Here is a 23,137-nt window from a genome sequence, read left to right as displayed (position 1 = left end):
GGACGACCGTTGTCCGTCCTTGTAGCCTTTGCCTGAAACAAATGATTCTCTCCTTGGATTAATTCACTCACGGTCAGAGTCTTACCTCGATGCTGTAGAGTTCCCGGTAGAAGAGGGAAGGGCACGCAAGCACGGCGGACGTTATCCACACGGCTGCTATGACCCGATGGGCGCGGTCAGGCGAAGTTGCGGGCATGCAGAGGGAACATGACGGCTACCACCCGACCCACGCTGATCACCGTGAGCGTTAATACGCTGGCTAGCAATGCCGTGGCTATAACAGAGAAAAGAGGGGGATTACGGTTTAGATAACGTATAATCTAAATTTTGTATAAAAGTTAGCATAGATACGTAACGGTGGGTGACATTCAATCATAAAGAAATCATAATAATAATAATAATAATAATAATAATAATAATAATAATAATAATAATAATAATAATAATAATAATAATAATAATAATATGCTGGAAGAAGAACTTTACTAGTACAGGTTTTATTGAAAATATTGGCTACTTCAACATCGTGTATTTTGTAATAGAAGTCTCCCTATTCTTCTTATGACTGACTTTCCTGCTGTACTCAAATTGGCTATTAAAGCGCCAAATGGGGATTCATGTAAAGAACGTGGTATTTGTCAAATTGAATATAATATATTCAATTTGACAAATATCACGTTTTTTTACATGAAATCCCCAATTAGGCGATTTAATAGCCAATTTGAGCACATAAAAAAATAAGTAATAAGAAGAATAGAGAAATTTCTATAAATAAAACCCGCTGAAATAGCCATTGTTTTCAATAAAACCTGTAAATAATAATAATAATAATAATAATAATAATAATAATAATAATAATAATAATAATAATAATAATAATAATAATAATAATAATGTTAAGAAATTCACAGTTTCGAGAAAACAAATTGTTAAAAAAATATCCACAATTATATATTAAAAATATATTTCTATGAAAAGATATAAAACAAAGACTTTCGAACGCCTGAACGGCGTTCCTCATCAGTGTACCACTACAATGATGAGGAACACCGTTCAGGTGCTCGAAAGTCTTTGTTCTATATTTTTACATAAAAATAATAATAATGTCCTTCATTTCAGCTCAGGTAAATGTCAAAGGCCGAGTCGACTGGAACGATGACAGGTGTTGGGTGGAGCCAGTTCCTTGGGATAGTGTGGGGGGGAAACTTTACATTAAGACTTTATAATCCAATACATGAAGGGAATTTAAACTTTATGCAAGGCGCATATATCAAGATTACTGCATAAGCTAGTTGGGAAAACAGAAAATGGGAACCAAACTCAAATCTAGGATTTATTCTGAGAAGTATTTCATCTATTGTTATGAAGTTCTTGGTATGTTTGCTGCTGTTAATCACATACATATACATACATACATATACATGTGTGTGTGTGTGTGAATCACGAAAATTTGGAACGTGACGAATTATATAAATAAAGGCAAAAGCTACGAAGGAAAGTGAAACAGTGGCGTACCACTGCATGTCTTTCGACTCTTCCGTCCTTTACTAAGCAGACTGATATAAATATGAATGCAAGTTTACAAAGAAAGCTCGCATAAGTGAGATGGGGATTATGTTATGTATGTATGTATGTATGTATATATATATATATATATATATATATATATATATATATATATATAAATATATAATATTGCAGTCAGCAAGATATATAGACTTCAGGAGGGTCCATGATACACATGTTAAAAAAGGCCAAGTTTATTAACCAAAAAAACGTTTCGCACTACTCAGTGCATCATCAGTCTGTGAAAAGTAAAAGACACAATAAAATACATTATTAACATAAAAGGAATTCACAAAGTAATTAAAATTTACAGTAAAAACAATAAAAAGTAAAAGCATAAAAAGTACATAAAACAGAAAACAAAAAGAGACTACCAAAACACCAACCGTCCATAAGCAGGAGAGAAGAGGGAATGACATACAATGGCGTCCAAGGCCAGACGACAACTATGCCAGATACAAAGTTGCTGAAGAAGTATTACCATTGAGAGAGGGAACCAGTCTTTTTATATATAATGTTTCTAAAGTTGTTAAGTGGTTTGGGTCCCTTACATAACCAATTATTGAAAAGTGTTGTTTCAGGACTTCGGTTTTACATAAGGCGGCATGATTTCTAACTATGCCAGATTCTTTTTACCATTTGAGGTCATGTTCCAAAGACTTATGAAACTTGAAGTTAATAAAAATATTGGTAATCTCCAACAGAAAATCTCAAATTTAGTTCACAAAACTTATGGTAATTTAAAAACTTTAAACTAACTGGACTCCTTTTTTTTAGAAAAACTGATCTGAGTATACTCCTAAACTTGAAAAAACGTGAGGACATTGTAATTTGTAAGCCTGATAAAGGCAAAGGTGTTGTGATTCTGAATAAGAACGATTATGTGGAAAAAATGGAAAATATTTTGTCTGATACCACCAAATTTAAAGCTCATGGTGAACCCACTTTTCTCGACATATACAAGAGGGAAGATAAAATCAATAGATTGCTAAGGAAAATCAAAAGTGAAAATATTATCAACGAGACTACATATCAACAACTATTTGTCACTGGCTCTTCTTTCAGTATTTTGTATGGCCAACCCCAAAATTCACAAGCCTAATATACCTCTGAGACCCATTATGGCTGCCTATAATAGTCCTTCGTTCTCTATCTCCAAATTTTTAGCCGGTTTACTTTCTGAATATAGTAGCAATGAATTTTCTTTAAAAAATGGGTACGAATTCCAACAGCAAATTACCAACCAAGATGGAGACTATTACATGGTAAGTTTTGATGTAGAGTCTCTCTTCATTAATGTCCCACTTAATGAAACCATCAATATTATTCTAGATAAGGTTTTTATTAGCAAAGACACAGTTTTTCATGGTTTTAACAGATCAATCTTTAAACAACTACTTGAACTTGCAGTGCAAGATTCAATGTTCATTTTTAATAAGCAACTCTATTCGCAGGTCGATGGAGTTGCTATGGGGTCACCTCTGGGCCCCATTTTTGCTAACTTTTTTATGTCTGACCTTGAAACGAAATTTTTAAATCAATGTAATCTTAATTTTAAACCGTCTTTTTATCGCAGATATGTTGATGACACTTTTGTTTTGTTCCAGCACTCTTGGCAATGCTCTTTATTCTTAGAATATATTAATCAACTCCATCCAAACATTCAATTTACCATGGAGGTAGAGAGCGAAGGTAGTCTTCCTTTTTTAGATATTAATGTAACAAGACTTAATTCTGAATTCACTACTTCTGTTCATAGAAAGCGGACATATACGGGCTTAGCCAATAACTACTATAGCTCTTGTCAATATTCTTTCAAACTTAATACCATCTACACCTTGGTCCATAGAGCTCTAAAATATTCTTCAACTTGGCAAATATTCCACAAAGAAATAGTCTTTTTATTCAACTTTTTCAAGATAAACTCCTACCCACAAGATATAGTTCATAAAATCACCAATAAGTTATTAACACAATTTTTACAACCTCCAACAGTCAACTTTGATGTTCCCAAAAATTATTCTATGCCTCAATCCCGTATATATCTGACTCTAAATTCTCCTTAAATCTCAAACGAATAATTGAACAAGAAATCCCCTGTCTTAACGTAAAACTTATCTCCAACAACCCATGTACAATAGGATCATTTTTTAATTTCAAAGATCGCCTGCAGTCCTTCATGCGATCCAATGTGGTTTATAAATTCACATGCCCTGGATGTCCGGGCTCTTACGTTGGATCGACACGGAGGTTACTGCAGGTCAGATATTGCAGCCATTTGGGTTTTAGCTTTCGTACTGGCCAAAGAATTAAGCAGCCAGAATTTTCTAATATTAGAAATCATGCCGCCTTATGTAAAACCGAAGTCCTGAAACAACACTTTTCAATAATTGGTTATGTAAGGGACCCAAACCACTTAACAACTTTAGAAACATTATATATAAAAAGACTGGTTCCCTCTTTCAATGGTAATACTTCTTCAGCAACTTTGTATCTGGCATAGTTGTCGTCTGGCCTTGGACGCCATTGTATGTCATTCCCTCTTCTCTCCTGCTTATGGACGGTTGGTGTTTTGGTAGTCTCTTTTTATTTTCTGTTTTATGTACTTTTTATGCTTTTACTTTTTATTGTTTTTACTGTAAATTTTAATTACTTTGTGAATTCCTTTTATGTTAATAATGTATTTTATTGTGTCTTTTACTTTTCACAGACTGATGATGCACTGAGTAGTGCGAAACGTTTTTTTGGTTAATAAACTTGGCCTTTTTTAACATGTGTATCATGGACCCTCCTGAAGTCTATATATATATATATATATATATATATATATATATATATATATATATATATATATATATATATCAAGTATATATACAGTAACTCTTCTCTCAGTAATACCGATGTCCCTTCTCTTCGAAGAATGCTGCACCTCCCACAATTTTCTGTTTTCCTGTTGATGATTTCCCTTAGGTGTGAGTTATAACCAAGGTATGGTGAATTTGATATTAACCGATATTTATGGATGGCTCAGCATTTTACAGTGTAAAACGATGCACGTGTATAAGTGACATACATATATACATACACACTTACAGGGTGGTCCAAAAGTAGGTGGACAGTAGGTGGAATAGCTGTGTAAATTGTGATGGACAGCAGTTTGCGTACCTGCGTTGATAAAATTCCAGTGCTTTTGTATTATTGCACACAATAAAATCTAATTGTCAGTGTAATAATTACATTTGTAATAATAATTGTATATGTAATCTCAAATAAATGTTATTATTTGCTGTCCGCCTACTTTTGGACCACTTTGTATAATTAACCAAAGACTTTCCCCATTTGAGGGGGCAGCAGTCTTTTGAGATGATGATATTAAGGAGATTACTGATGGAATCTGGTCTTTTCTGACTGATATGCATCCTAGTACTGACCGGACACGTGTCGCTTAATTTCACTGATCGAACGGAAAGAGCCAAAAGGAAAGCTTATCTTTTGCCTTTTATTTCCCCTGTCATACTGCCACGGGAATAAATAACCATTATAACGAGGTACATTTTCCAGAATATTTGTCCATAATATTCAGAAAATTGATAAACGAGAATTACAGCGTACCAAGAGGTCCCATAAAAGCCTCCCGTCATAGATGGGTGCAATTTTCGGATGGAAATAAATCAAGTTCATGGCAGTAGTGAGCGTGCAGGTTGTGTTAAAACTTAAAGTTGACTTTTAGCAGGAACCAAGTGCGTATTTATTTGGGCCTTCTGCTCCTACGCTAGGAAGGCCAAATAGCGCCTTAACGACTCATGTGATTATCCGAGATCGGAGATGGTTAAATGGACAACATTAGATACTGTATGTAATAATCAAGCAAGTAATAAATGCACCGAAGTTTCTTCGGCACAGTCGAGTTTTCTGTACAGCGTATAATGCTGGCCAAATAGTGCCTTAACGACCCATGTGATTATCCGAGATCGGAGATGGCTAAATGGACAAAATTAGTTACTGTATGTAATAATGAAGCAAGTAATAAATGCACCGAAGTTTCTTCGGCACAATCGAGTTTTCTTTACAGCGTATAATGCTGTATGAAACTCTAAGCCACGGCCCGGTGGTGGCCCGTATTCTTGGCACATACGCACAGCTGTGCCACACGCTAACATTAAGTTAAGTATATCTTAGTTTAACCCAAGGCCTATACAAAGAGGTCAGACGGACAGAACTGTCATCTTCGCTCCTCTCTCTCGCTGTGACGTCACGCCGGCCACAGCCGGTGATTCACTGGTGGGCCGCGGCATTGTAGATTAAAACATTATTGTTATTTGAGTAATTCTTGCTTTTGACTACTTAATCTGATACTTTCGTTATCAAAAAATTCCGAGAATGTCCAAACAATTTTATTGATAAAGTAATATTACTGTAGCCTTAGTACAGCAGTGTGAATTGAGAAGCAGGTATTGAAGGAAACACGGTTGTAGTTGTAACTTTTATTAATGAAAAGAATTTCTAAACACTTGAATACAAACAGAAATAACCTTCATTTATTTTACAACAATTCCTCGATTGAAGGCCTTAAAATGTTGAAAGTATTTATACACAGATCTAAATATTTAACTTTTTTTTTTTTCTTGTGTCTCTCCGATCATTTTCAATTTTCATCTTTCTCTTCTTCGTTTTAATAGTATTATTTAGGTGCCTTAGTTTAAAATATATAGAGATCTTTGCGAAGAATTCAATAATCTCTTCAGGGACCTTTACTCCTGATCGTTGCAATTCAGCAACAAGAGTTTTTCTGCATGCTTTCCCTTCTAAAAGTGATGAACCGTGAATTGTGTTTGAAGACTTCTCGTAGGACACTTAATTGAGAAGAAAATTCTTCTGATGGCATATACAGCTCACCTCTGTTTACCATTTCAATCCACGATTCATTTGCATTTGTACACTCTTTCATCTTTTTTCCTAATTGTGGATATTTTGTAGAAAACTTGTTGACAATATAACCACCTACATATTTAAGAGCTTCATCTTCAATTACAGTGGCAGCCGTTTTTTCGTTTTCTTATCCAGAATCTGATTGTTTACATCTTCTGTGGGGCAATAAAAATCTAAATCTTTAAACAATGAGCTGGTCAAGTATATTTCTAATGCCAATTCTCTATCTTCACTGTATTTTGAATTGCATGCACTCATTTGTCAACATGTCATAATCGTTGCACTTTGCAATGATGTTTGTTTTTTCACTAATTATTTTTACATATTTTTCCCAGAATGAATGACCTAGGCTTAAACTTGAATTCAACAGCATTAGGGTGATCGTATGTGCCCTTCATTTGCCCTATGCAACCGAACAGATGCTCTAGGCAGTCTTGATTCAACTTATGCGTCATGATGTAATCTACATTAAAGACATCTTTAACCATTATTAGAGAGACCAATAACCGACTTACTAGAAAGAATTATGCCTTTTTGAAATTTGTACAGACATCTTGTTTTCTGTGATTTTACTTTTAAAGAAGTCATTACCTTTATGACCTTTTCCAAATTATTTATTTGAAATTTTTTATCAATCCCAAAGCCATTTCTCGCTGGTATATCGCAATACATGGTGTTTGAATTCATTATATCAAACCAGTCGTTTATCAATGAGATAAAATCAGAGGTAGCTTGCCAGTTATTGGATTCCAACAGACCTCTACTTCCCAAATACTTTAATGCACTTGCACAAGATGACGATAATAATTGCACAGCATACTTGACACGCTGCCTGTGCTGTTCATTAACAGATAGATGGAGTTCATTAATTTTATAGGCCAGCACATATTCTGTACTAGATTTTGCCAACATTTCACGGATACTTGTCAGAAATGAAATCACTGCCTAAATAAAAGCCTAAATCAATTAAGTTATTTCTGACTAATTTTATCAAATGGGGAACGTCGGCAAAAACGTATATCTCCCTGTCAGCATTTGGGTTCTTGAATGAAATCCTATTGACAAGAGGATCAATGCCAAATTCTTTCCAAATGCGAAGATTGGCTGATCCCATGTCAGAAACAATAGCATGCTTTGGATTGATTTCATCAGATAGGCAACACACGTTTATCCACTTATCACGGTAAATTTTGTCTCTAGGAAACGTAAAATACCTAATGCCATTGCCTTTTGACTTTCTCTTGGTATTCAGGCATCCATAAACAGAACAGTTATTTGGCATTGTCGGTTAAGTGACTGCTCTCGTTGTAAGCATAGGCCTTGGCTGTAAGAAGGTAACTGACCGGGCTGGGGCGAGCTGTGGCGAGCGTGACGAGCCCAGAAGGGTGACTCAGGGATAATCCTCTGTCCGACTGACCTCTTTGTATAGGCCTTGGTTTAACCAGACCACTGAGCTGATAAGCAGCTCTCCTAGGGCTGGCCCGAAGGATTAGATATTTTTACCTGGCTAGGAACCAATTGGTTGCCTAGCAACGGGACCTACAGCTAATTGTGGGATCCGAACCACATTATATCGAGAAATGAATTTCTATTAACAGAAATAAATTCCTTGATTCCACGTTGGCAAAGCAGGGAATCGAACTCCAGACTACATAATCGGTAGGTGAGCACGTTAACCACTCGTCCAACGCGGACCTAAATTTAACATTAAATAAAATCAAAATTACTGAGGCTAGAGGGCTGTCATTTGGTATGTTTGATGACTGGAGGGTGGATGATCAGCATACCAATGTGCAGCCCTCTAGACTCAGTAGTTTTTAAGGTCTGAGGGTGGACGGACTGACAAAGAGCAATCTCAATAGTTTTCTGTCACAGAAAACTCATTTTCGGTGAGTGCACTGTTATGGACTACTAGAGGTCATATGCGAATAAGAGAACAGATAGTAAAAGTAAGATTACAATTACTACAGAACAAAAATGTGAATCGTGAACAAATCTTGATAAACGCAGCATAAATATAAATAGATAATTGTTTTTTTTTCAATATGGCAGGCGTTTAATATCAATTCTAATCTGAACAACAAAACATATTTCCTAGTCTAGGATGAGGAGTCTACAATTTAAGTTGTTTTAATGACAATTCACAAAGTCAAATAGAAGTATTCCTAGAAAGGTAATGCACAGCAAGAGTCAAATATTCAGTTCTTTATCATGCAAAGAACGGCGTGCACAGGAAGACCCAGAAAGTGCCGGAAAAGAAGTAATAAATATCAAGGAAGTCAAAGGGGGCATGGCAGATAGAAGTGAATTTCGCGGAGTGTTCAGCAGGGTCAGGTGGGTACATGACGTCACTGATGGTTTGAGTTTTCTACACGGAGGTTCATCCTTGACACAGCAATATAGGGTGGATGTTGAAATGGCTTCGCTCTTAGATTACTGAAGGAGGGACTTGTTAGAGCAGCTTATATGTTTGTTTGTTTGTATGGTGTTTTTACGTTGCATGGAACCAGTGGTTATTAAGCAACAGGACCAACAACGGCTTTACGTGACTTCCGAACCACGTCGAGAGTGAACTTCTATCACCAGAAATACAAATCTCTCACTCCTCAATGGAATGGCCGAGAATCGAACCCGCGACCACCGAGGTGAAAAGCAAACACCAAACCAACCACGCCACTGAGGCACAGCTTATATGAATAATGTTTCTGTGGTGAAGATCTACCAGGACAGTCCATTATCAAAAGCCTTTGACGATGAGACAACAGACCTTGAAAGCAAATGAATTCTGCGCAAAAAGTTCCTTAGTTTCCTACAAGCAGATATTTCTCACCATTCGCCTTGTCTCCGTCGAGAGGCTGGAACCAGAAAGCGAATTGAACATAGAATTTAAGCACTGGAGCTTATGAGGTCATTCAGTGTTGAAACAGAAATTGACAGGAAAAGGTTTGAAAGGTGTAACGGGAGAAATACCTCACAGTTACGCTATGAATCAATTGTTAGAAGGGGGTAGAAAGTGAAATGGAATAATGAAAATATGAAAGGAGGTACAGTAAAGGGAACGAAAGGGGTTGCAGATAGGGGCCGAAGGCACGCTACAAAGATTCTTAAGTATGCCTGACAAAGCACCGCAGTGATGTGCACTGTTGGCACTACCCCTACGGGGGAAACTGGTGAAAAAAAATGACTATTATTGAATAATAATCAAGGCGCCAAGAGACACGCCAGGGAAAAGAATACAAAATTAGTGTGGGAAGACTGACAGGAAAATAAAAATAAATAAAATAAACGTAATTCAGTGACTAACTTAGTCCACAAGACGATCGTTCCAGGATTCCAGATAACGTTAAGGAGCCCAATTTGCTGCTGTTCGCCCAAGCCGGAGTTTCTGGCAACTGTAGCGTGAATTTTCTCATGTCCTGAAGAAAAATAAATGGTATGCATTTTCATTCATAAACGCTCAATGGTAGAATAACAAGAAATACGAGGAAATGTAGGCGATGAAGGGCAGAGAGAGAGTTAAGAGTCAAATGGGAAAAGAGGAATACGATCGCAACGAACACTAAATGGAACAATATCCGATTGCAGGATATCAGTATGAAAGAAGTCCGTCTTCCTATCCGGTGCGCGAAAAGAAGAGCGTCACAGTGCGTTAGCGATGTCAACAAGAGAGAAAAGATCAGGATAAAATCCTTCTCTGAATTTGGGTGGAAATTTGCAACCGGCAGCTTTTGAAATTTCGCTCAACTGGACACGGGGAAATACACTGCGTCAAGTTTATATTTCCTTGTTAGGTCAGAAAGAAGAAGAAGAAGAAGAAACTAGTCATTTATAAATTCATCTACAGATAAGAGAAGCTCACAGAAAATAAGCGACAGAAAACCCACAATGAAGATGTCTCTTCCAATAGATTAAGACAGATTGCATATTTCTTTTAATTGAACTATAAGATATAAACCAAAATTTCGCATAATAAGTCATAATGGTAGATCTGCAAGCAGTAGATTACCTTGCGTTTGTTTGTTTGTATGGTGTTTTTACGTTGCATGGAACCAGTGGTCATTCAGCAACGGGACCAACGGCTTTACGTGACTTGCGAATCATGTCGAGAGTGAACTTCTATCACCAGAAATATACATATCTCACACCTCAATGGAATGCCCGAGAATCGAACTCGCGGGCACCGAGGTGGGACGCCAACACCATACCGACCACGCCACTGAGGTGCTTAAGTTACCTTGAGAAAGAGCATATTTTGTTTCGTTTTTACCTTACGTGAAAGAAAACAAGAAAGAAAAAAAAATTCACGCAGTAAACACCAACCCAGGAAAATTTTCACCAAGCAAACTTCATCCATGGAAAATATAACAATGGAAAAAACCACCCAATAAATTCCCTCTATCACCATTAACCCACATATTTTTTCCTTATAATCATGATGTTACAGAAAATTGTTTACCGGTAAATTCTATTTTAGACAGATGCATAAATACTTGAGCCATAATAATCAATAAATATTCAAAAAGTAAACAAGAGCGGAAAGGGAAGGAAATATCTGGGGCAAGAGGGAGCCATCTCTCGCTCAGCTTCATAAATCATCACCGCTGTCATCTTTCGATCGAGAGCTCAATCACTATTGAACTGAAGTTCTTGGTCAACCTCGTATATTGTCGTACAGAAAACGCGATTGCGCTGAAGAAACCTCAGCGCATTATTCACTTGTAAATATAATATCCCACCGACTTGCCTCCTTTACTTTACCTTAATCTTATATCCAGCTCAGCAGTAGAGAATTCATTCAAGGAAATCTGGATTTAATCTCTCGCGCTTTCGGTACTTCATCTTCAGAAGTTATATTCCTATAGTAGATTCACATCAACCGTACATCTGATGTCTAGGCCAGTCCCTTACGACGCTCCTGATTGGCTGTTGATAAGCCAGTGACAGGACTGGAAACTCTCAGTCTCTCGAGATAGTTCATATAGGCAGGATGCGTGTTCCACCTCTCTTGAGGGATAGTTTTGAAAGACGTATCCCCCAGGAGAGGTGGAACATACATCCTGCCTATGTGAACTCTCTCGAGAGAGACTGAGAGTTCCCAGCCCTGTGCTTATCAACAGCCAATCAGGAGCGTCGTAAGGGACTGGCCTAGATATCAGATGCACGGTTGATGCGAATATGCTATAGTAAATGTGGTAATGCAAGTCTTCACCCTCTTATTTGATATGAAGCATAACCAGTCTACCCCATATTCATCGCTTAATGAAGAAGAGTATGACAAAATCAACGGAGCGATAAAAAAAAAAAGCTGACTTTTTTTAGTCAGTTGCAGATCTTGCTTCAGTTGTATTAACTTTTCAAATTTACATGGAGAGCAATCCAAGGAATTAATGTATTTTAGCAAGGCCTCCACAATGGGAATGGGGTGTGGGGAGGGAGGATGCGGATCTCATCCGGTGATAGCTATTGACCTCAAACCATTTACCCAAGTGTGAATATATTATTACCCTTCTCCTGTCCGAACTTTTTCTGTCCACCCTCAAGTCTTAAAAACTACTGAGTCTAGAGGGATGCAACTTGGTATGCTGATCATCCACTCATCAATCATCAAACATGTCAAATTGCAGCTCTATAGCCTCAGTAGTTTTTATTCTATTTAAGGTTAAACCTAGCCAAAATCATGTGTCTGGCAACGATCTAGGTCAGGCCGTGGTATAAACTTCATGGGCCGCGGCTCATACAGCATTATACCAAGACCAGCGAAAGATAGATCTCTTTGCGGTAGCCTTGAATATAGCAAAATCCATAGCCCTTTGCAGCTAAGCCCCGCCTACTGCACGCCGGTGATTGGCTAGCTCTCGAAGGGGTATGACGTCACTCTAGTTGACAGTCCAAATGATTGCCAGTGCGGTTTGACTCCGTTCGGTCATGTTGAGCTCCGTGTATAAAAGATGACACCACAGAATTGAGTTACGGAATTGTGCAGTATACAAATGATATATATCTTCCACAAAAGATATATCAAGTTATATAATATCATTACGAAGATCTGTACATTTTTTTTGTCCATGTGCTGCCAAAATACACTAGCATCTTGCTTTCATTTAAAAAAAATTAATGTTGGCCTACATAAGCGATTCTACATAGACTACATTATTTGAAATGAAGCATAGACTTATGGAGCCAGTTCCGATATAAGGGTATTCATCATCATCCTGCATGTCATATCGTTATGAGATTAGGCCGGTATGTAAAATCTTTGTTTGGTGGCAATGTAGGGCAAAAATTTAGAAAATTGGAACTTTTTTAAATATTATTATAATTTTAAGAAATGAATTTCAAAATATGTAGTCAGTATAATTCATAATGTTAATTTAATGTAAAATCATTATTGTATTATGTTAATATTAGTTAGAAAATTGTACCCTTACCCAAATAAAATTGTGGATAAACCACACTTTACATTACTCTTACTAATACTCAACTTTCTAAACTATTACCTACCATGGTTAGCTAGCTAAATGCCCTCACTCTTCTCTCACCCATCTTACCTATCAGCTAAAAAAAAAAAAAGAAGAAAAAAAAAGCATAAGCCTAAATATGATATTCTTATATTTTGATGCAATGACAGGGCATGGGGCCTACACATGAAACTATTACATACTGAGGCAATGCCAGGGCATGGGACTACGCGTCAATTTCTTCTTGCAAATAAATTAGCTCCGACCCCACGATAACATAATGTATGTGCATAAGGTGAAATGTACGCGTATACGCATGAGCATGCATGTGTACTTGCGTCGATGGCCATAGTAAATGTAAAGTCATATATACCACAAAGAATAAAAGTAAAATTTGTGGGCATGTAGCCGACGGCACGCATTGACCAATCATAGCGCACTCGCAGACTTACAGTAACTGCTCACAAAATTTTTCTTTTATCTTTTATTAGAGAAAGTATACAATATCTTGCAATTTTAACAGAATTACATTCAGAATTTTATCCAAGTAGACTTAAATTGACTAGAATTTAACAAAATCTTATCTTGTACTTTTTACAAATAATCTATGTATTTTAAAGTATTTTATGTATTCTATGTATTTTATCAGTATATATCTATTTTTTATCATCCTTGATTTTATAAACAAGCTTATACCATCGTTTTCATCTTTTATGCCTGGTTTGTGGGCTAACCAGATACAAACAATATGGCCACAAATTAAAATTACAGCAGTGTTCCTCTCCGTTTTTGAATGTGCTCACAATGAATTATAGTGAAAATATTTACAAAAGGAATAACAAATCATATTATTGAGATGAGTAAATATAAGGCTCTTGTAGCATTTCTATGAAAATGTAGGTTATGGTAGGAAGGCATCATAAGATACTTAACGAATTAAGAAATAAACATGATAACTGAAAAAGTTAAGTATGAGATGATCTAAACGAGTCTGTGAGTAGCCCATGATTCATTTGCTTTTGAAGATATTCTTGTAGACTACCCTGTTGGAAAAAAGGATACATATGATTCAGTAAATTCTGTGTGTGAGAGAGAGAGAGAGAGAGAGAGAGAGAGAGTGTGTGTGTGTTGTTAGGAGAATATTCTAGCGTAGACTATATTCATAATGACCTCGAATTCCTTTTAAATTAAAAAAACAAATTGATTACCATTTCAGTAACAACGAAGCAGTCAGATCTTTTCTTACACTAGTATTTTATGAATAGGTTGTACGGTTTATTCTGCCAATGTTATGGTCACCATAGGAAAGATTTTCGAAGAACTACAAGCCACCATAACAGCAGCAATAAAAAACAAAGAACTAACCAAACAAGAACAAACACAATAAAAACGGCTGAATTTAAGGGGACAAGGTCCATTAATCCAAACGTCCCAAAGCTGCCGGTAAACCGAAAAAAAACAAAAAGACACATTGACTCATTGCATCGAAGGTCACCTAGCGGTCACTTTTGCTCAATGACTACGTTCTGTGTACGTTCATGTGATTTCTGTCAAAAGGTCGATCACACGCATACAGGACAGATTAGCCCGCCATTGTAAGAAAAGTTCTCTATGTACAAAATTCTTTGATATTTCATTATGCACTCGTAAAGCCCTTATCATTACTGTAACTTTAAGTTAAACAACTGCTAATGTAATCTTCTGATTTGGTAGAACGCAGGGCAGTACTGCCTTGCCATTCCACCAAATTCGGGTAAAAGCATTGCAGTTGAAAATCGATTTTATGGGGCTTAAAATGCCAGCGTTTAAAATTTGCCTAAAAATCGATTTGAAAGTACCAAATCTAGCCCAGCTCTGAGAAAATTCATTTGCATTTGAGTTTAAAATGGCGAGAAACATGCTCGGTAAATATCAGGACGGTAAGTATCATTGTACCCACAATTAAAGGTGTACCGATTTCCCCCGAACCCTCAAGAGTAGAGGAAAAGACCCCACCATATAGGACTCCACTTTTCTAGCCACGCCCCCCTCCGCCCCCCACCCCCCCAAGGGGCGGGTGGCTACCCCCCTCCCCCCTCCATGATTGGTATCCATGTACGTTCTCACGTGAGGCCTAAAAAAGGGGCTGGGGCAACCCCCAAAAAACCCCCAAAAGGGGCATGGCCACCCTTGACCCCCATCCATATAGACTCCCACTTGTGGGGGGCTGGGGGGTGTTGGCCACCTGACCCCATATAGACTTCCAACTATTATGGGTGGCCGGGGCGTTGGTCCACCCCTGACCCCCAAATTGACTCCATTTGTATTATAATCTTCATGTACGGTACATGAGCTCATAACATTGACTCCATATGTATGAAAATAAGTTCATTTTGTAGTACAATGAGCTCATAATTCGGACTCCAATTGTCTTACAAAGCTCAATTGTTTTTTTTTTATTTTTACGTACCCATGAGCTCCATTTATTAGGGGGTGGGGTGGCCTCCCCGCTAACCCCAAATCGGAACTTCCACTTTTCTACCCCTGGTGACGTTCAACATAACTATAAGGGAAAATTAAAAACCATCTTTCCAACCCATCCACTATTCTTGGGGGGGCGTTGGCCACCCCTTGACCCCAAATGAACCTCCATTTGTATTATAAGTCCGCATGTATACGTACATGAGCTCATAATTCGACTACATATGTTATGAAAACGTTCCTGTACGTACAATGAGCTCAATAATGACTCCATTTGTCTTGTCTTACAAGCTCATGTACCGTACATGAGCTCATATTAGGGGGGCGGGGGCGTTGGCCTCCACCTAACCCCCGCCAAATTTGAGTCCAAACTTTTCTACCCCTGGACGTCACATAACTATAATGGGAATAAAACCTATTCCTTTCAACCCACCTTCCACTCAATTCTGGGGGGGGGTGCCCCGTGGCCACCCCAACTTGACCCCAAAATTGGACCCATTTGTTCTTACAAGCTCATGTACGTACATGAGCTTCATATTAGGGGGGCGTGGGCCTCCCCTAACCCCAAAATCATCCCGACTTTTTTCCAATTTGCCCTACCCCCTGTGAACGGTCACATAACATATTAAGGGAATAAAAAACCAACATTTCCAAGCCCTCACCCAAACCAAATTGGACTCCGCACTATCTTTACCCTGTGAGTTCACGTAACTCTTGCTGGGAATAAAAACCATTCTTTCAACCCCTGACCCCAAAATGACTCCACCTTTCCTACCCACCCTGTGGAACGTCCACGATAAACTCTTCTGGGAATAAAACCATTCTTTCAACCCCCTGACCCCAAACAAATTCGACTTCCACTTTGTCCTACCCCCTGTGAACGGTCCAAGTGAAACTCTCCAGGGTAATAAAATAAAAACCAACATTTTCAACCCTCACCCCAAATTAAAGGACTCCACGATTTCTACCACTGTGAACGTCACGTAACTCTCTGGTGAAATAAAACCGGCATTTTCTTTCAACCCCCGACCCCCAAAGTGAACTCCACCTTCCTTACCCCCTGTGGAAACGTCACGTAAACTCTCCGGTAATAAAAAACCAACATTTCAACCCCTCACCCAAATTGACCGTCCACTATTTGTCTACCCCTGTGAACGTCACATAAACTCTTCTGGGAAATAAAACCCAATTCTTTCAACCCACTGACCCCAAATTGCACTCCACCTTTCCTACCCCCCCCCCCTGTGACGGTCACAAAATAAACTCTCAGGAATAAAAAACCCAAACATTCTTCCCCAACCCCACCCCAAATTGACTCCACTTTCTACCCCTGTGATGTGCGCGTTAAACTCTTACGGGATAAAACTTGACCCACCCTGACCCCAAATAGACTCCAGTTACACTGTTTTTGGCGACTCAATGTACCCCTTTAATTGGTTTTCAAAGTAACCGGGACGTTTACCTCATCCTCCTCATATTAAAATCTCTAAATTTGTATATATGCATATTGCGAATATAACTCTCTCTCCCCTCCCTCCCCTCCCTCCCTCCCCTCCCTCCCTCCCTCCGTTGCCCTACCCTCCCCTCTCCCTCTTCTCTCTCTCTCTCCAGCCTCGATTACCACTTTTGTTTTTATATAATATACACAAGCAGCTTGAACGTAGAATTCAGAGTATCATGAATAAAAGGATATTTGGACGAATGACTTCCCATCCAAATTGATGCATCTCCCCCAATAAACCACTATCAGAGTCAATGTTATCTGTATGATGAAATCACGCACACACACAACACATCTGAAAGAAAACGGAGACCTTGATCGCCATATTTGCCCCACCAGGCTGACCTTCACGCCAATCGTGTAAAATTTTATTTTTCATAGAAGTTTGAGTCATGAATGTAGGGTGGCGAACAAACAAAGGACAAAGGTAACACATTTCAATTTTGTTATTTGTATTATACAGAGTTGAAAGAGGTATGAAAAATCAAATTTACAGAGCGGAATTGTATTTTTAATATTTTAATAACCAATCCTAAATACAGGGGAAGGGAATGAATTTAATATTCCATATACAAATACACTACCCATTAGAAAAAAACCTGTACCAAACACGAACGCCACGATAACTCTGCGCATTCGCTTTTTCCAAAAACAATACTTCAACGCAAACATACTAACGGCCTAACTATATATTTTCTAACCTGTTCCTTGGACATCACCCCACCCTTAGTATATACCATCAAAGCATCTTCTCCAGCACTTTTCCCGACCGGTTGCATCGTAAGACCGACGACGTTTCATCTAACACCTCAAAGCTTTTAAATTTAGCTAACAAGTTTTGCCACTAACTTGTGCGAAGAGGTTGATGAAGCCATGGCGAAGCGTTCACGGTCTTGATGTGAACAATCCTTCAAAGTCATCCACGCCATGGACTCAATTTCTTTCCTTTATCCAAAAATCAGTATCACGGTGACTAAACAGCTCCACGATATCATTAATTCAAATAAAAAGTTAATAAGCCACCCACAAACATCGCCAAATCTTGTTTTTCCGCGCATGTACCCGCCCTCACCTTCCACCCCCTCCTCCTTCCTCCTCCTACCTCCTTCCCCCTGCCCCTCCTTCCCATTTGATTTTTTCCCCATATTTCGTCACGTTTCGATTTGCTTTTGTAATGGCTATATTCCTTGAACTATCCAATCTTTAACCCCCGCCATTTTCAATGAAGTAGCCGATAATTCGAAAATATTATCAACGTGGGTTTTTTTAATTACCCTTGAAATTCTCGGAGCTTATATCCTAAAAATTATTAATAAACCTGCGAGCGGATGAGTTAAATCTCCGTTCTTTCATTCCATTTCAAACCGTGTTAGAATCTTGTAACGTGCTTAACAAAACAAGCCGTAACGTATGAACTTTTTGGGGAGGTTCTTAAAAAATATCGGAAATAATACCTGTTTTAAATGGCGGGCTTGCCGCTTTTTGCGAAGTCATGTCCCCCCTTTAATGTTTCTTCAATGTAATGGGGGCGTTTAACCACCTCCTCCCCTCCAGTCCACTGCACCCTACCATTTTCTATAGGAGGGGGCGGGGGAGGAGGGAGGTAAGGAGGAGGTCCCGTGAGCGAATATAAGCCGGTCATAGGTGGTTTTTTGGATATTAAGGGGAGACGGTGTCCACTAACTACTAACAGCTGCCGTATCCAACTTGCCAGGTACCCTCTAGGTTATTAATATCACCATCACAAACCTGCTTTTTGTCTTATTCATTCAACCCTCTCATAGGTAAAATGGCAGGGCGGATAACCGTAAAAACTCCATTCATTTTCAATTCAAAAAAGGACTCCCTACCAAACTCGCAGCAATAGGCCTAAATAAAACCGGCTAGAATAGTCCCCCCCCTTTACGACTTTGTTCAGTATTATTTTTCTTCTTAGGATATGGACGTTGTTTTCAAGGACACCAGATGAAAGTTTCTTAGTCTACAATTTTCTTAAGTGTTTAATAAACTTCTTATCGTTGAGTTAGATTACCAACAAAATAAAAATTTTCTAAAAAATTTCCGAGAGAGTAGACACCAAACCAACCACCGTTTAAGATGGGAATAACCTTTACTTCTTTCAATGGTGATAAAACTAGAGCTGAATAAAATTAAAGTTTTTATTTTTACGTATTTAAAGGTGCTTACGGTTCATCTCCGTAACAATTTGAAGACTTCAATCAAACCCAAGGGAAATTGAATTGACTGCGGATAACCAACCTTTCCAATGAACGTAATATTGAGTTTTATTATCTTTCCGTCTCCTTCCCAGAAATAGTGATATCATACGTTTCCTGGGTAGATTTGTGCGAATTAATTCTTCACGATAAAAATACTGCCCTTTATTCTTTCACCCGCTAAATCTTCCAAGAATAGTATATGACGGATTTTGTTGCCTTGTATCCACCTTTCGGATTTTAAAAAAATTTCCAGAGTATTTTGAATTGTTAATCTCCCCTCCTAAAAATTGCTCTTGCGGACGCTTCATCGGCCCAAATAACGTACAAACGTCTCCAACAATTCAAAGAGCGGAAATGGCGGGAGGATTAATGATGAACAGCCCTTTTTATACATGCTCGAGGAATTGACGGTTCAATGTCATCTCTATCCGTTAATGGCGGTGAAACCTCTTGTCGGGGGGTTGCGACCCAAAATTCTTCTATGGGGGGTTATGGATTATAACTCTGACAATCTTGTCGCGCCAAGACCGTTAAATGGTAGTTTTAAGTATTCTTATGTGTTGAGATATCTATATATACGGCACCCTTCAATAGTCCTTCTGGACTCTTTCAGCTAATAGAGGATTTTCTTATTTTCTCTCTCACGAATAAACCGCTAATAATTTTCTTTTATTTTTTATTTACTATTCTAGATATTTCCCTGGACGGCTTTGTTATAATAATTCCCTTACCCTCATCGCTATTCAAACGTGAAACTTCCCAAAAAATTGTCGGTAAGATTTCGATAACCTTGCTTCAAAAGCCGCGACGCATAGTAAACACCATCCTTCTTTTTCAAGGGAACAATTTGTAGATATCTGGAAAACAACACGTCAATAAAGAATAGCAAATATTTAAAACCCACATTATTATACCGAGCTAATTTGGACATATCAGCTAAAATCGGGCGTGCTCGCTATTACCTCTCGGTTTGGGTGATATGATTTTTCTTCTCGGGGAATTTTTTCGAGTGGGACTTTTATGCAGTGGTTGTAAAAGACTTTCTTCCCTTGCCCCGTAAGAATTCTTTAACCATTTTCACGAGTAATTTTGGCTATTCAGATTTTTGCGCTACTCTGAATTAAAGAGTCCACCCCGCTTGGAAACTACCACACCCCTGTGCCAATTCTCCGTTGACCAAAGTTTTTAGCAGGTTTTAGTCCGTTTCTTTGTAATCCATTATTGGTAAGCTATTTGATATTCCGTTTCCACCCAGAATATTAGGTGCGGAGCTGTAATAGTTCAGGTGTGTTTATGTTGACGGATGGCCCCCCGAAGTTTCTACTAAGAAATAAAAACCGTCAGCAGGTTACGTGATAGGGCCTTTTTATATGTCTGAAAGGCTGTGAAGCTTTTTGACGGACCGAATAACTGACCGACCCTAAGTTTCAATTTGACTAAAATCACGATTTTTCATTAGAATATCAATGTGAGCAACTTCAAGCGTTATACTTCTACTAAAAACTTGCCCGAATGGAAAAACATATTCTGCGTTATGAATATAACTGAAATAGATGAATGAACGTTCCGCTTGTGAAGCGTTTGGTGACAAATTTATTATCACTGGCCTCAAGAAAGCAATATCATCGCCGTTATGAATAATAGACCTTTATTAATTACCCCGTTCTGACCCCATTTCAGGGTGTAATCAAACACAAAGGGATTTAAAATTTCTTTGGATACTTTAAATTTGGGAACCTATTGATGGAGTGCTCCCGTTTTTTCGAGGGGGTGGGGTGTTCAGCTACCCCGCAATAATTAAAAGGTATTGGAAATGCAGTTCATAGAGTTCAATGATTTTTTTGAAAACATAGGACTGACTTGCCACTTTGTACTTAAACCCGCGATGAAGAATACGAGCGGGATTAGCGAAAACGGTCCCTAAGGTCTAAAACTGCCCAGGGAAGGGACCTGTGTCGCGGCCATGAAGTGTAGGCGCGTTTGTTAAGACTTCTAGTTGTGTACTTTTACGCTGACTCCTTTTTTATATACAAGAGCCACTTAATAATAATTAGGGTGAATGGAAGTTTGTGCTGGCAATTAATATTGTTTAATTTCCATAATGAAATACATACAGGTTTTTCCTATCAAATATAAAATAGAACGTAAAAGTAAAAATGCAAACTTAATAAAAAAATTAAAAAAATTAATAATAAATTCAAGTCAAAATATAAAAAACTAACTGTGTATATATTGATATAATAAAAATACATAATAAACAATATGAATTAATTAAAAATTATTGAAAATTATGAATATAAAGATAAAATAATAGTAAATATACAAAACTATGACACCCGGGTGCCAAAGGTTTTGTGCTACGCCCCGTTTAACTGGAGGAGAGGGGAATGAAAACCAATTTCCGGTCGAAGGTGAGAAGTCAAAGGAAGTCGAAGAGAGGAGAGGAATTAACATTGTTATTTTAATTTTACTTATTCTCTCTTCGACGTTTTTGAACATCCTTTCACCGTGGGAAATGAACGTGATGGATGTAGGTCGGTCGGAGGAATAGGAGGAGTAGGAATTGTCGAGGTGCCCCCCCCTAAGGGGAGGAGCGGGAATATTTAAAATTGGAGAGATTGCCGCAACTTACCGGCCGCCACCAACTACCCCCTCTCTAGATCCTCCTATCATCCATCCTCCCCCTCCCCCTACCCCCGTCCCCCCGTCCCCTCCTCCTCCGCTATAACCCCTCATTCCACCCCAATGTTCTGGATGTCCATACGCCAAACGATTTATAAGGTGTTTTTTACCCAAAATCATAATTACCCTTGTTGTCCTTAAAGGAACAGGAGAGATAACCTTTCGCTGGCTCGTATATGACACATCGTGCCTCCTACCTTTCTTTGCAAATTGTGCACACGAGTATAAGTAATCTCCATTTCTCTTTTCGATTACAGCTCGATATTGTTTCATGTTGGAATGGGTCTTTTGGCCGGCATCTTTGTACACCTTTCAAGTGTTTACTACGACTAGTTTCACGTCAGATACGAATAAACTTTAGGTTTTAAACGCCGATAATTCCCTCATGAGTTCAAGCCCCCGTTTTCAAACCTTCACTAACCCGGAGGTTCCCCCTACGGTGGGAACTCATCATTACAAATCGTGAGTTTTGGGGAAATTGACTCAAATACCATGTAGGGTTTGAGCACACCCATTCAGTTCCCGATTGAGGTTATCCAGTCACCAGGGAAAAGATCAAGCTGTCAGTTCGGTTCGGTAAAAGGAGCTGAACTCGGCTTGTCCATACTGCTTTCGGAAGAAACCGTCGTTTAAATAAGAACTGAAATACAATCATATCCTTCGCCATGGTCTAGTATACTGAAACCAAACCCGAATAAAATAAATCGGGGATTCAGCCATAACAGACTCTTTGCAATGTTTACAATGTACCACTGTCGGTTACCAGTTTTTCCAAAAAGACTTGTTACGTTGTTGGTTGGGACACATTCCTCGAGAAGAAGTGAGGCTTCACCGGTGGTGACGACAGTTCGGGTAGAATAATTCAATGAATTTTTAATAGTGACACTCCCTAAGAAAAAGACCATTGCATTCATTTGATTTTGATGGTGTTCCTCTTCGTCCGGATCGGTCTCTTTCGCACGCTTTCGGCATTCGCCAGGAATATATTCCCTCAAAATAAAAAGAATTCCTGTTTTTTTGAAAAAAAAATTTTTTGTACACTTTCCTTATTACATTCAACTTCGAGACCGGAGCCTTATCAAACGTTTGTAATAACGGAAGAAACAGATCCAAGTGATTACGGCATGGGGTAAATGCGTAACCGTCAAACTTAACATTTCTTCTTGGGTAGCTTCACCCGTTGAACACTTATTCATTAGGTTTTTACTATAGGGCGATAGATCCTGGTGAGTCACATTCATGTGATGAATGGCGAGAGGGAGATCGTCCGTCTGTAGAGCAATATCACCGTCTAAACTGGTTTGGTATCGAGCAGGTATAAA

General features: G+C 38.4%; 1 protein-coding gene across 1 annotated transcript in view; it reads right to left on the bottom strand.

Annotated features, from left to right (window-relative positions):
• Nucleotides 1-23,137, bottom strand: part of LOC135202869 (galanin-like G-protein coupled receptor npr-9) — a 188,162-nt gene that overhangs the window by 100,074 nt on the left and 64,951 nt on the right. Inside the window, 2 exon segments of the mRNA XM_064232324.1 lie at nt 86-187; nt 189-274. Of these exon segments, the coding sequence (XP_064088394.1) occupies nt 86-187; nt 189-274 (188 nt within the window).

Source organism: Macrobrachium nipponense, chromosome 33 (genome assembly GCF_015104395.2).
Source record: "Macrobrachium nipponense isolate FS-2020 chromosome 33, ASM1510439v2, whole genome shotgun sequence".
NCBI classification, from domain to species: Eukaryota; Metazoa; Arthropoda; class Malacostraca; order Decapoda; family Palaemonidae; genus Macrobrachium; species Macrobrachium nipponense.
Note: the sequence above shows the minus strand (reverse complement) of the source record. Positions and strands in the feature narration are given on the sequence as shown.